The following is a 15,423-nucleotide window of genomic DNA, read 5'->3' as shown; positions in this document are numbered from 1 at the left end:
ATTAATTTTGCTTTGCTTATCTGCCTGAAACAACGGCAGCAACCAGCAGGACTGACCCTGGAAGCTTGCCTTTTCTCTGCCTGCCCAGCTACACGGCTGCTGCTTGGTCTGACTTCTTAATTCTTACTTTCAGGTGCTGATCCCAGCTTGTCCCTTGTGTCTCCCATTTGTCTTTGTTCCTGAATTGATCAGAAAAAAGATTGAGAATCTCTGAAGCACATTGTAACTTAAAAAGCTCTTCCTGATGACTTCAGTGGAGGCTTTTGTGTAAAAACTGATGAGAACAAAAACTCCACAGACATTAGAGATGTGAGATTGAATCCCAAATAATCAAGCAGCTTGCAAGTAAAATGCCGAACATCTCTTGCAAGGCAAGGCTTTCATTCTCCAAGAATAAATCAAAGAGAACAACTAGTATTAAGTCATCTCTCTGCAGTTCAGATTTGTATTTGACTCTACATTGTTTGTCGATTTTTCTTTAAACACGTTGTTGTTCAATGCTTTATCTAGATGCCTGCCTGAGACAGTAAAGTATAAATAAAGACGTAAGCTACCTCACCCCGATCCCAGCCCTCAGATCCCCTTTTCCCCTGTACATATATAATGCACGAGCAGAACAATTGGAAATGGTATTTCTAGGGACATATTTGTGTGCCATCACAATTTTTACAATGACACTTTTCCTTACTAATTGAGTTTCATCATAATAGATAATAAATCCCTTATGTCTTTCATATTCAGAGACTATTAACAAGATGCTTGTACACTCTGGTGTGATTATTCAAATGAAATTTGAAACTTCTTGTTTACTTTGCCTATTTGGTTATTCTGATTTCTGGGCAAAACAGACAGCTGTGTAGGGTCTAGCTGTACTTCTGAGATGCTGAGCTTGTTTTTGGCAATAGCATTATTATAGCTGGCTTATTCGGACCTCTCTTCTCTTGTACTCCACATTTCTTTCCTCCCGTTGTACTGGCACAACTACTTCTGCATCAGGGAACTGATCCAAATGGAAAATAACCCAGGAAAAAAAGGTTAGCTTCTGGATTGGGCTCGCAACATAGCCGCACAGCAGAAGGGTAACACAGAGGCAGGAATAAGTAATCTGTGACAGAGAGAGGCAAGCTGGTAGCTGCCACAGCAACGGTATGCAGAGACATATAAATGGGAGCCTTCACTACTGCAGTACGTTATTTATTTCTTAGGCTCCCCAGCCTTGGCTGCACGGCTGCCACAGAACTGTTTTTGCGATGATTTAAAAACTTGTTGCCCCAGAATTTCATAGACCTCACGATGGGATGCTGATTTTTCTCACAATTATGTCTAAAGCACTAGGCAAAGACCATCACCCTCTTCCAGAAACCAAGTCTAGGCCAGCATCTTCCTCTACCGCTGCCCCGTGGCTTTCTGCAGGAGAGAAGCACAAGTCTTGTAGGCTGAGATGGAGTCACTATCACATGTACTTACTGTACACCCTGATAACGCCACAGGGACAGCTCAGCGTGTTTAAGGGGAATAAGACACATTTGATAAAAAACATAGTTTCCTGCTTGCTCTATATCCAATGACAATGCATATAGCAGATGTGAAACAGAAAACCAAACAAAAAACACCAACAATGAAAAAAAAAGATTTTAAATTGGTCCTTGTTTCACAGCACTTTGAACATCTTTCTGCTATTTGCTGTACAGAAACACTTTGAATTTCATGTCTCAACATATGGAAAAGAAGAGCAGTTTTATAACCAAAAAACTATCCACTCACACAGCCTAGCAGGAGCCTTTAAGGTATACGTAACAATGCAGAAAACATTTTTAATGCCTGCTATGTTTCAACCAGTGACCCTTTCAAACCACTGCTGGCCTTCCAAACCACCAGTGCTATGCTGGCACTGGTGCGAGTCTCAAAATGAATGTGGGACCTCAGCTCACTGGAATTTTCAGTCCATGATAACTATGTAGTGCAACATCCGCACAAGCTTTTAATAGAGCCACCAGGACTTATGTCATACCTCAGACACATGGGACCCAATCTGCTCAGTCTTTAACTAGGTCCCACCAGTATTCTGTCTCCAGGACCATGTTAGGTGCTAATGCAAGTGTTAATAACTTTCCGTATTAACTACTGTCTAGGGACTTTTCCCACCTTTTCCTCCCCCTTTACTTCTGCTTAAAAAAACCCCTATTAATAGCAAAGAAGAACAGTCAAGTGGTGACAAGACAACAGTGGATCAGACTCTTATCATGCACTTTCATCCTCTTCCAAAGGTTGATTATTCTTCACAAAGACATTTTAGACATACACAGATCAAAATAATTACTTGAGAAGCTATATTAATAGATTTAATGAAGAGCTATCGAAGACACTTGAAAGTGTCCTAACAGTCATGACAAGCTACTTGTTGGCAGGGTTTTAAGGAAGGAACAAAATGGGAGGCAGAAAAGGAACTGCTGATATTCCCTGCACTGCCAATGCTGTTCTACAGCCTGCCAAACTCAGCAGACTTTGCAGGTAATGAGACACCTTTGGGGAGAGTTTGTGGTTTTTCATATTAAAACCTCTGCCCATCTTTGCAGTACAATTATTTATGAATTTTACTCCAGCTACAGAGATAGTACTGGTGGGATTTCTGAGGCCTCATGCAGTAATGACAGGACATCACACTGAAGAGAGGATAAAAGCTTGTCTAAATTGAAAATCTAGGGGTATTTACCAACACAGAGCAAAGACTCAGTCAGTGCCTATTATCTACTGCAGAGATTATAAAATACTACATGGACTGAGGGACATTAATGATCATAGATGCTATAAAAGATTAAAAAAAATCTACTTTTTCTCTTGCAAGCATCACACAACTTTTAAAGCATTTAGACGCTACTTTCCCAGTGAACTACATTTTTAAACCATATCATTCAACCCCGGCTGAGCCTGACCCAAATAATATTGCTAAGTATCAAATCCCAAATCCACCTTCCACTCTGCCAAAGCTGGTGCAGCTCAGAACTTCTCAAGTTCAGACCTTAGCCAAGTTAAGCCTTAGTCTAGCTCACACTCACGATGTCTGTAAAGCAGGAAATTCCACCCGTGCTGGATTTTTCAAAGATGTCATATTGACATTTTGTATAACTCAGTACTAAAAAATTGGGCAGCACAAATTGCTATGATGCATTACTGGGGAAAAATATTATCTTCTTTCGTACCATCTTGAAAGTTGAAAATTAATAGACTCATAGAATCATCAAATGGTTTGAGTTGGAAGGGACCTTATACACCATCCAGTTCTATCTCCCCTGCCATGGGCAGGGACACCTCCCACCAGACCAGGTTGCTCAAAGCCCACCCAGCCTGGCCTTGAACACCTGCAGGGATGGGGCATCCACAGCCTGTGCCAGGGCCTCACCCTCACAGTAAAGAACTTCTTCCTTATACATCATCTATGTCTACCTTCTTTTAGTTTAAAACCATTATCCCTTGTCCTGTTACTACATACCCAAGGGTCTCTCTCCATCTTTCTTGTAGGTGCCCTTTATATAGTGAAAGGCTGCAAGAAGTTCTCCCCAGTCTTCTTTTCTCTCGGCCAAACAACCATAACTCTCTCAGCCTCTCTCCATAGGAGAGGTGTTCCAGCCCTCTGGTAATTTTTGTTGCCCTCCTCTGGACCTGCTCTAATAGGTCAAAGCAGGAAACTCTGCTGAGATGAACTCTTATGTATTTCACTCATTTTTTCATGCTCCTTTTTTCCCCCCAATTCCAGTTTTTCATTTTTCCCATCCATCCATTTTCAGCAACTGATTACAGAAATACCACATTTTAAGACGCTATCCCAGGATCCTGCATGAAATCCCACCACAAGGCAGTCACTAAGACTACGTACTGAACAGCCTTTGACCTGTAGACATGCCCATGAGGGCTTGGATCTCGGTAGAAGCCAGCTGAGAGGTACTGCTTGTCCATTTTTTTAGTGCTCAGTGCTATTACACAGGAGAAGCTTGGTTTAGCAAGGAACTCTAGGGACAGGCCCCCCCACGTGAAGACCATCCAGATGTTTGCAGCACACCACATTGCCAAGGGTCCTTTGGAAGCCATCATCTGTTCAGGAGCACGGGGAGAAAAAGGGAGGGAGAGAAGAGGAAATATCTGCTGGGCACACTCACAGACATAAAAAGAAAAGCACCGTCTGAGTTCCAGAAATTAAAAACCATTCCCACTGAAGTAGGTGGGAGCTTTGCCACCAGATTTCAATGGAGACAGAATTTCACCCGATGTGAACAGTATTCTGAAAATATCCTCCCTCCGGACACACTGTGGGAGCCCTTCTGGCTCTGAATGCTCGCTGGAAAGGGAAATTAAAACCAAACCAAGAAAACAATACCAGAATGATTAATCAACAAACCAAAAGGATGCAACAGCAATTAAGCAAAAAGTATTGCAGAAATGGGTGGGAAGAGGCAGCAAGTCCCTTATATCATGGACCACTGAACTTTGCCAGGAAAAAGAAGGGATGCAAAGATGGGTGTTTGTGGTGCTGGGCACAGGCTGCCACGTCAAGACTGCATGGGAGGCAGTCTACAGAGATTCAGAAATGAGGGAAAAAAAATTAGCACAGATTCAGCCTTGGAGTATGTTTCTGTCACCAATGCTATGTAAAGAGGCCAGAATCTAGTAACTTCAGCAAAAATTCCTAGGAGCAATCAGCGTCAGCACGTATGAATTCCCAGGCAGGATAGTTCACAGAAAGGGCATGCTTAGCAAGCTCTGCACTTGTGTAACTATGAGGATTCTGGAAATAAGAAATACAAAGCCTGAATACAATATGCAGCCGCAATGCTTATTAGGTCCCAACTATATGACAGCGATGACCCAGCTATTTAGGCTACAGCTGCCCTCTGATTTAGTTAGTATTTGGTTTCATACCACAACTAGATGGTGGTTCTGGATGCTCGCTTTCACTGGCTTAGAGTTCAGGCTGCCTGAGATGCTAAGCTCTACTTTTCAGAGTGCCTGAACAGCCTCAAAGCCACATATGCCAGCTAGAGGTACAAATTCCCAGCACTGATGGTTGGAAGCTGGGGGCTGATTCCAAGGAGCTCATCTTTACTGTGAGCTCCACTACAAAAAGAGACCAAATGGCTCTGTTGCTGGGAACTACTGCAAATTGCACCACTTTGGATGTGGTGATGACAGCATGTAAACTTCCACACCTACAACTGACTGATATTCAAGTTCTGTATTCCACTGTGAGATGAGAAATCCAGACGAAGATTCCTGGCTACAACATACCAATGATGTGTGAGTGAGCTCTGGGAGCTCTGTGGTTTGTTGCCTCATTACCTGAGCGTCGGGACAGACCCTCTGGCCTTGGTGCAAGTTTCTCATCCATGGACTCTGCTGTCAGCCCTCAGGATTGCCTGGTGTTAGGGACTGTTGCCCAGTGTCATCAAAGGCAAGGAAAAAAGGGAGGGCACGAAGGCAAAATAAAGCATCTGTAGCCCTGTTGTGCTCCTCTGGCTCAAAGCAACTTTTTCAACCAGTTACTTAGCTGGCAACATGGAAAATGAAGAACAAATGTGTTTGGACGGACACTAACACTTTTGCAAACTCTCAAAACAAACCTGGAGGGGGAGAGCACGGCTGGAGAGTTACTGAGCCCTTGTGTTCCCTGGCTGCCTCAACACCATTGTTACCACTGACGACAAACCAAAAGAACTGCTTCTTGACATGCCAAGATCCTGGGATGAAAGGCATGAACTGCCCCTAACGTTGGACTTTAGACCGGGCTGCTGGCTTTTCTCAATTTGGGACATACAGCTGCGGGTGTAAAGGACACACCATGGCCTTTCTTCCCTACCTCAGTACTGGACCTCGTAAAGAACAGTGGGACAAGGGTAGTTATCTGCCAGGGGAGCTGCTGGCCTCAGGAACATTGGGACCAGAGTCTATCTCAGCCTTTAGTAGCATTGTGGCAAAATCTTTCTCTCACAGTTTAAATCAGCCTCAAATGTATTTAAAAACAATTACTGGAAGGAACAAAATAACATCTTGTTTTGAACAGCCCTTGCCAGCACCCAAGGAGGCTTGAGAAAGTCATATCCCACCAGCTGACAGGCTGGCCACAGATCACAGCTGGGTCTATAACCTTGTTGCTCACACCCTTTGCTGGATCCAATATTTTGACCATAAAAGGACCCAAACTGAAACAAGTACCTAATCCACAAAAGACGAGTTTAAAAATCCACTCCTGGGTCACTTATGCCTAAGGTCACAAGTCCGGTATTTCCAGAAGTTATTTTCACTGCCATGACAGTGGCTGCAACATGCAGGAAAATATGATCATTTCAGCCTAGCCCTCTCATGTCTCTCCAATCTTTTACACATCACATTTTTTTTGGTGTCACACCCAGAGTCGGAGTAGTACGTAAAAATGCTTGAAAGTATTGTTTTTTTTCCAGGAGCTGTGTTGGTTACATATACAAGCCTGTATTTTATCACACTCTCCTACCTCCCTTCAAGTATATCTGATGATTTTCTACAATATTCTTGTCAATACTAATGCACCAACTGGTATCAAACAGGTATGTATTTTCTACTGATCTGCTATTTTACCTAAAAGCGAGAATTTTAAACAATCCTCACTCAAAACAACTGACAACCATTCTTTTCAAACTGTCAGAAGTAGATTTTCAACAATGAACATCAGAAACATTAGAAACAGAGCCATGTAGACATTTTGAGGGTTACTAGCTCAAATGGCACCTCTTGAACAAGCAAAAACTACACTGAAAACCTCCAAATTTCTCCTTTTTAGTACAAATCGGCAGCATTATGTCACCATACTCAAGTTTTCAAGTACAGGACCATCAATCTTTATGAAATGAGAAATTCAAGTATGAATAAATAATCAGACAAGCTTCAGCTGGCGTAAGAAGATAAAGAGAAAGGCAAGAACAGAATTCAACATTCTTTTTTTCTTGACCAAAGGCAGTGGAAGTGATTGCTGAGTTTACTATTTATTTTATCATATGCAGGTAATAAATTCCATATGGTCATGTAGCCCGGTGAAGAAAGGCAGGCCAAAGGACATGTAAACAATACCTGAAGGTGACCATAACTTTGTACTTCTTTGTACTGAATGAAATAGCTTGTTCTTCTGTCCATGTGGGGCACTCCAACTAGAGTTTGTTATCCTACACACAGATTCGGACACAGGCTGGGAGTGTTTGCAGTGCAGCAGAATGACAGGGTATTTACATCTACTTACCTTGTAGATTTCCACTTGGCTTAAGGTAAGGTCACTGCTCCAGTAAAAAAGGCCTCAAAGGCCATTTTCCCCCATTAAATATCGGTTTGTGATTCAGGTTTCTAATAATTTCTGTCAGTGCAAATTCTGCCAGAAAGAGGAACTTACTGCTTGTTGTGAAGTTACTCTCCCCAGCCTGGGGAAAGGAGTCTACATCTTGGATGACTTGTAGCACTCCCACAGTCCGTACCGGGGGATCCAGAGCAACAGAGCTCTCGTTCACTGTTATATCGCTGGCTCCTGTTATCTGGTTGGTTGGAGGTCCTCCTATGGATGCTTCCAAGTCCGGAGGTATATCATCCATGCAATCCGCGTTTGGCTAATGGGAAGAGAAAGAAGAAAATTGAGCTTTGATTTTATAAAAACACTTCATTTACTTGCTCCTACTTTTTTAAGCTTTTTCATTTTCTCTTAAACCCACTGCTCCTATTGTCATTTTCTTGATTCCCATGGAACTGCTTATGAACAAGTACTGAAAATGGCAACATAAGATGAATAAACACGCACTGTTTGCTTGCTTAAAACCTATTAATGCAATCTGTTGGAAGAGAGATCCAAAGCATGCATTGGAAATATGCAGTGCTAGACTGTCACTTACAATCTCTAAATATCCTTATTTATACTTCTTAAAGGTTTTGGGAGCATGTAAATTGAAAAAATAGTTCACTTATTGGTATGATCTGCTCAACACAGGCAGATTGCTGAGTCAGATTACAAATGTAAACACAGACAGTAGCTGGAGGGGGATGATTATCATTTATCTCAATATACATTTTATTGAGCTGATATCAGAGCTTTCAGAAATAGGAATTCACGGAACTGCCTGTGGGCGCATCTATGTGTGGGGTGCGAAAATAGAAGCTAAAACTGTTGATAAGACAGTATTTTAACATGAAAAGATCTTTTTCTTTGCTAATGCTGTATTTCCTGCATAAATAAAATGATGAGAAAAGAAACAAACAAACAATATTGGAAAATGGAAGAGTTTTATTTAGATCAGACTCCTTCTCGGTTTGCGATTCAGACATTATGGATACAAGTACTCTGTAATTTCTCCTTTCTTGCAGTTTTATAGTGAACATGACTACCCCTACAGAACGAGCCAAGCTTTTCAAGTCAGGTGCCTGCCTTTCTATTGAGCTTACGGGGAAGCAATGAGAGGGTGTTTTAGTGGGCACCTTTTACACTGCATCCTTAATGTCAAAGCACATATCTGGGGAGAACACTGAGCATTCAAGTGGGCAGGGAGGACTGTTTGTCCAGCAAGACAACTACAGTCAAGCTGGGTGATTAAGAAGTCAACTAATTTCTACCCCTGATTTCTCTAGGCCTGTTTAAAAGTCTGATGCTCCCCTTCACAGAGCAGTGACTTCTATGGAGCTCCCCATAAACACTGGTGTAAAACAGGAGTAAAAGGTTCTTTTTGCTCTCAGAGGAAACAGATTCTTGTGCCATTATCCCGCACAGCTGGGTCTAGTTCTCCCCAAGGCATGGAGAAAACTTTTTTGCGTAACTATTTCAAGATCTGGACTTGAAGTTTTAATGTACCATAACAAAAAGCAAGGATAATTCAGAAACGAGGATACTGTTTGGCAGGTCCAAAATGGCAAAGGGGCATTGCAAGGTTGAGCTGCAATGACGTAGATACATTGTTAAGCTAGGAAACATAAATGTATGTTGTTCACATTTATCATTATTGTCCAGGAGTCAGAAGGCTAATCTGGATCAGTCAGTTGGGCTTCCTCTAATTTCAATAGTCTGAGATAATTTTGCTGTGTGATTCATCCCGCCCTATGGTAAGTGCTATGAATTGCCCTTTCTACCTTCCTACTGCTCACCACTAAACAGAGAGGGGCTTAAGCTGCTAGGCTGGAAATCCAGCATCTGGATGGCTAAAGTCAGACGTGATGAACCTGCTCTGTGGATCTGATTTTTACTACACTCAGGTGTCTCACTTGTTAAGGCATTTCTGAAAATTTTCAGAACCTGTCTGTCTCCAACAGCAGCCATCTAGAAAGTAAGCAAAATATACAGCAAAGACATAAACAGAGGCTTAGCTTTAAGCACAAGGGTAATCCCTTTGAACTCTGGAGGTTACCATATGCTTGCATTTTTTGCAGAAGTAGGACCTTACTGTGTTTTCTCTTTTCCCATATATTCCCTGTCTGATTGCTGCCATCTCCTGAGTATTTTTTTTACAAATGTTCCTAATGAAAAAGACGTGAACTTTACACAATCCTCATATGACTTGTATCCACAAGCTGAAGTTTGGGATAAAAATTACAATTGCCATTGTCTGGCTCCAACCTAATCCCCAGGCAGCGAGAGCTCCTCACAACCGGGATAAAGGCACATCCAGCTACACGTGACTTTAATGAAACCCACCAAACTTGTACTTTTCTGAGTGAAAACACCAATTATTTATCTATAGGCCTTGGATCCAAATCATTCATTAGATCTACCGTTCTTTCCCTCACCCTCAGCTATTATAACAAATGCCTTCAGAATTTCATTTTAAAATTACATTTGACTTTGAGGGCAGTCTATCTTAAAGAAAAAAGACCTGCTTTTTTATTTTGTACTCTAAGAAAAATTATTTTGAATTTTTTTTCAGGGGATCAGTTGTCTGTCCTTTGCTCTGATTCCAGTTATTCCTAGAATGGGGCTTTATCGCTAACTTTTAAATGTTTAAAAATAATTGAAAGCCAAACCAAACATAAAAAAAGATGCTAAAATAACGTTACTTGATATAATTAATCCCTTTACTCCTGAATCATTTTAGTTGGAAAAATATCGCAAATTAGGCAGCATACTATAAAACTAACAATATAAAATACTGATCGAAAAAACTACATTAAGTTTTTTGCTGTCAGGGTGACCCAGATACATTTGCTAAGTTTAATTATATTGGTTTCACTCATTCCCTGCATGTAAGTGCTTTGAGGGCACAATTCCACTAAAGTCAAGGGAAGGCTTTGTATTGACTTCTGAGCGCTTGGCTAAGGCTCTTAGTGAATAGCTTCAAGTCATCCAATCTGCTGCCAAAAATGCAGCTGTCTGCTTATCCAGCAGATATTTGCAGAAAAGAGGGAGAAGCAGAAGGAAACTATTTTATGCGATATGATCTTCCCAAAAGCAATGTAGGTCTTTGAAAGTGAAAGTCACTTGCACTGATAATTCACTTCAAATATTACAGCCAAAAGAGGTAAAGTCTGTGAGCTGGATTCACCAGCACAGAGACGGTGGAAAAGGTTACTCCAAACGTTTGCTGATAGATATTCAGTTAATTATCCTCTGGAGCTGCAGAGTGCCACGGTGAAAGGCTGGGATGTTAGGGTGCTCAGCTACCGTGAAAATCAGTGCAGACAGTTTAGTGCCTCACTGCAGCCTGCAGATCCTGGTTTTAGAGCAGATAATCTGAAGTCGTTGTTACAAATTAAATGGAGAGTTTAGATGTGAAGTGAATTGAAATATTTAGAAATTTCTTTTTTAACCAATCATTTCCTGGAAAATCCCAGGTCTTTCTGCTAAATGAAGCACAATCTATCTACAGTTGCACAAGCCAGCTCTTTAACGAGAACTATAGGACAAGCATTCAGCTGGCAGTAGAAAAACTAATAGTCCTGCTGATGGTAAGATTTCCTCATTCCTCCCATTGTAAAATCTGCAAAGATCCTTGGCAAATTGGTGCTCAAGCTTCCCATCAGAGACTGCTGCCTGCCTAAGGCTTCTTTTCTCTGTGTGGAAATTTCAGCTAAGATGGCTCAGCAAGGCTCAAGAATGTGGTTAGGGAATGGCATTCTGCTTTATCCACTCTACAGAAGCGTTTGCCACCTCTTGCTGAGAAGCCCTAGAGCTTTACAGCTTCTTCCCGGGAAATGTCTTTTCCCACAACAGCCCACTGACATCTGGCTAAATTATGAGCCTCTGAAAAAATCAGTTCATGTGTGCTGATGGAGCCTGGTGGCTTATTAGGGACTGGCAACTGCAGTCTCCAAGGAGAACAGGGCTTTGTGTGGTGCCGGGAAGCTGGCTGTGCCACCAGAAACCACTGCACAGGACCAACACCCTCCCGAGCTGCCCTAAGCTGCTGCCATGGGGCAAGGAGAAGGGTGAGGATGCTCAGTGTCTGTGCAGGTGGAGAAGAGGTCCTGTGAGATGAGCAGGGAGCAGAAGCATGGGCAGTGACACCAGGCAGGAGGGGGCTATGCAGAGAAGCAGCAGGGACAGGAGACAAGGTAGGAGAAGCAGCAGCGGAAGTTAAAGCAGATTTTAAAAAGAGAAAGCAGAGAGAACAGAGCAGGAACTGATAGCAGTACAAGAATTTTAAACCCCCAAGCTACCTGATGCTCTCAGACTCCTGTTCCCTTTGCTGTCATTCAGAGGAAACCCTTGACATGAAGGCTACCATATGTTCCCAGTTCCCATGGACAACCATTCCTACTGTAATTCACCTCAAGGGGTAAAGCTAACACGCAGCTCTTCCCTCTCCCTCCCTAACTTTAACCAATGCCTCATGCACGTGGCAGCCAGTATGCTTTCTCCAAATGATGGAGCGGGCTGTTTTCAGTTTGTCATCTTAGAACATGCTAGGAAAATTTTTACAGAAATTAATAAAATAAAATCCTTTGAACAAACTTGGCTAGTGGAACATTAACACTAAAAATCAAACACTTGGATGTTAAGACAGACCAGTGCTGAGGCTGACTCTGAAATCTTAATTTGACCCAGTTGTGTATGTGGGTTACAACACTATCCTTAATTACAAGATCAGCACAGCTATTTCCACTGAATCTCCGTGTGGAAAGTTCGCACTGAGGAAGCAGAATGGATCCCCCTTCTGCCACACAGCACAGAGACAACATCGGGGCTGTGAGAGCTAAAACGAAGGCTGAGGAAACTGAATGATGCTTTAACTCCTAATCATGGCAGTTAGATTCTATACCTGCTGCTACAGAGCTGTTGATGTATAGTAAAGCCAGTCTTGCAAATCAAAACTTCTGCACAATGTCTGTAGGCATGTTTTTCCTCCCCTTGATGTACCCAGCCTCAGACAACCTGTTTGATTTGCATACATGCTTAGCCTTCAGCAGCTGCCAGTTAAGTCTGAGAGCCATATTCTGGATGTAAATACTGATAGATGGTACTAAACTTGCTGGAAGACCTTAACATCTAGACTAGATGATCTCCAGAGGTCCCTTCCAACCTCAGCCATTCTGTGATTCTGCAATCTATTTTACTTTATACAGCTCTCTCATATGTGAGCTGGCATGTCACCATCTGTAACTGGGGCGGGCATTTATAGCACCTGTTCATGTACTGACCAGGGTTTCAGTACTGAACTTCACTAGCACATGGCACGCCTCACGTGCTGTGAGAAGTGACTCACTTCTTCCTGGAGAAGCCCCTGTTCTCTGGTGATAAGTGCTGGTAGGAAACTACAGCAGACAGGACATACACGATCTGGATAGAAACAAGCAACCTAAAAAGATTTATTTTTAACAAGTTCTAACCACACCTAATTGTATCAAGTACAAAGAGCTTAACCATTTCTCTTTTAGCATGGGGTCTGCCACGTGCTTAGTTACCGGTAGACATCTTCCTAATTGGAATTAGTAGCACAGAGCTTGCTACAGATAGACTTTAAGACAAATCTGACAGAAAAGAGATTTGGCTCCCTAAAATGAGCAATTAGCTGTTCTCACCTGGTATATCAGGGAAATTTTTATCTGTAGACCTTCTGCTTCGATATTTGAATTGAGTGTGGAATTAAAAAAACAAAACAAAACAAACAAACAACAACAAAAAAAAATCCAAAAAACACAAACCAGCCCTGATTTAAAACACAAACAAAAGCTGTACAAAACAATGTATAAATCTGAAACACCAGTAAGCAATCCCTTCTCGATAAGCTGGGCCGGCTTATGTTAGGGACACACAAACCCCAACACCCAACACACATCCTTTCTTGCTAATAGAAGTGGGATGCAGGAGAAAGGTAGAGTCACACATTTCAGCTTGTATTACCCTTAGGAAATTAATTAACAAATCAATAATGTGGCAGGAAGAGAAGAATGGGAACAGACAGGCAAAGGACTGGGGATGCAACCAAGTGGCTGGTGTTTCCCTTCTGCCCCAACCAGATCCTCTGCAACATGCTTACCGGGATCCCTAGAGCTTTTAAAATATTCATTTTACACATAGGGCAGGTACGATGGTCTAGCAGCCAGGGGTCTACACAGGACTTGTGAAAAAGATGCCTGCAATGAGAAACAAGACATTTTAATTCAAATCCACCACAGCACAATTTATCACTTAGTACCAGACACTTCTGTATTCAGTGAAGTGCAAGCATTTCAAATGGTGTGGTTTGTGACCTCTGCAAGGACGGCAAGTCCATATCCTATGCAGACAAAGCTTTAAAATGATTTCTGCAGCATGTCAAGTGCATATACACAGTATTACTCAATTGAGTTTGGAAAAGAAGATGTACACATAAAAAGAATTAGGAAAAATAAACAAAATGCAGTAGCAAAACCCATATTCTTTAAATGTTAAAGACTGTCAGTAAACAGAACCTACTTGCTGGTGAAATCACATTACTGTTTCCTGATGGTTCTGCAGACAAATGGGATTACACTTTACACAAAGGTGAAGCCATTGGAGTTCTGCTTTTATTTTTAAGGATGCACGCATAAGGAAAGCAAGTAAAAAAAATTAAAAAAAAAAAAAAAAGAAAAAAAATGAAAAAGCTACTCTTCATTTAAATGGAAAAATCAGGGTAACATTTTTAAAGTTGAAATCCTACATAATTTCAACAATTTATATTTCAATATAAATCCTAAATAAAATTGAAATCCCTGACCTTCCCTTCTTTAGAATTTGCCCGTCAAAGTGAGCTCCTAAACAACTCCAGCCCTTAAGGGGTTGTTGCTAATCCCATGCTCCATCTGAAGTGACCACCGAGGAACTACCTGAGCCATGTGGCTGCTGGGCCAGTTTTCTTACACATTGTCCAGGCAGAGGAACTGAAAACTCACCTATCTTGGCCTGACACAAGGTGAGACTGAACATAGAAGTATTCAGTGTGCAAACCTGACTGACAGCTGTATTTTCTCTTATGAGCATATTCTGTTATCCTGTGGTTATAGAGGGGGAATGTTGCAAAAATGCAGGAATGTGGGGCTCAGGATTTAAGAAGTGTTGGTGAAGAGGTCAAATAAAGCAGCTAAGGCTCAGCCTAAGGCAGAGAAGTTCCTCTCTCTTGCTTCTTTCTCTTTTCCTTAATCCACAGGTGGCATAAATGGGCTTACAGTAGTGCACCATTGGCTTATCTTGTAGGCAATGCACCTGCTCTCTACTTTTGTGTTCTGTGGCTTGGAATAGTTTGCTTTTGGCTGGCTCCCCTCCTTCTGAAGAAAAGGGAAAATTTCCTACCATATTCATAGCCTCAGAAACTATACTAATACGTAGGAAAATTAGTAATAAATAAATAAATACATAAATAAGTAGTATTTTAAAACATTTTTTAAAAATAAATCTTTTCTAAACAATGAATAACCTAAGCAAAATGGAAATAGGGTATTGTATTCTGGAAAATGAAGGTTTATACACACAAACTTGCCCCGAAAGGTGCACACTCAGACTTCTTTTGAAACAACATATAGATCAGCTCTGACTTTCCTAAGGGAACAGGTGTCCCACATTTTACTTGGCAGAGCCTGAAAGTCACATTTCAGTCTGCTTGAACTTTCACATTTGAGTCATCTCCAGCCTCCGTTTCCCTGTGCTGTCACTGACCCATTTGCACTGCTTGCACAGCCAAGCCATGCAAACCCAGCAGGTAACAGCAGGTGGGCACAGCTCACAGCAGCCCAACGCTCCACCTGGAGCGGGCATATCGCAGCATATGCCAGCCTCCACTAGGAAATGCAATCTCTGAGCGAGCCAGAATCACAGTTAATGTACCAAAATAATTTTAAATATTTAAGTGGTACATATTCAGCTGAATGGGCTGGCTGCTGTACTCTGTCACAGCATCTCTCACATAACAAGATACACATAGCCTTTCAACTTTGGATGGAAGATACTGAGGTGCACTTTTATCGATATCGATTTGCAACCCC

At 41.8% G+C, this 15,423-nt stretch overlaps 1 protein-coding gene across 1 annotated transcript in view; it reads right to left on the bottom strand.

The window, feature by feature from the left end:
* RNF150 (ring finger protein 150) overlaps positions 1-15,423 on the bottom strand; it is a gene marked incomplete at its 5' end in the record, with an annotated part of 121,037 nt that overhangs the window by 24,783 nt on the left and 80,831 nt on the right. Inside the window, 2 exons of the mRNA XM_082758996.1 lie at positions 7,406-7,616; positions 13,461-13,557. Coding sequence (XP_082615122.1) covers positions 7,406-7,616; positions 13,461-13,557 — 308 coding nt within the window. The remainder of the gene's footprint in view (positions 1-7,405; positions 7,617-13,460; positions 13,558-15,423) is intronic.

The sequence above is a fragment of the Aythya marila genome (genome assembly GCF_965140915.1).
Source record: "Aythya marila genome assembly, chromosome: 4".
NCBI lineage: Eukaryota > Metazoa > Chordata > Aves > Anseriformes > Anatidae > Aythya > Aythya marila.
The sequence above is the reverse complement of the archived record's forward strand: the minus strand, read 5'-3'. Positions and strand labels throughout refer to the sequence as shown.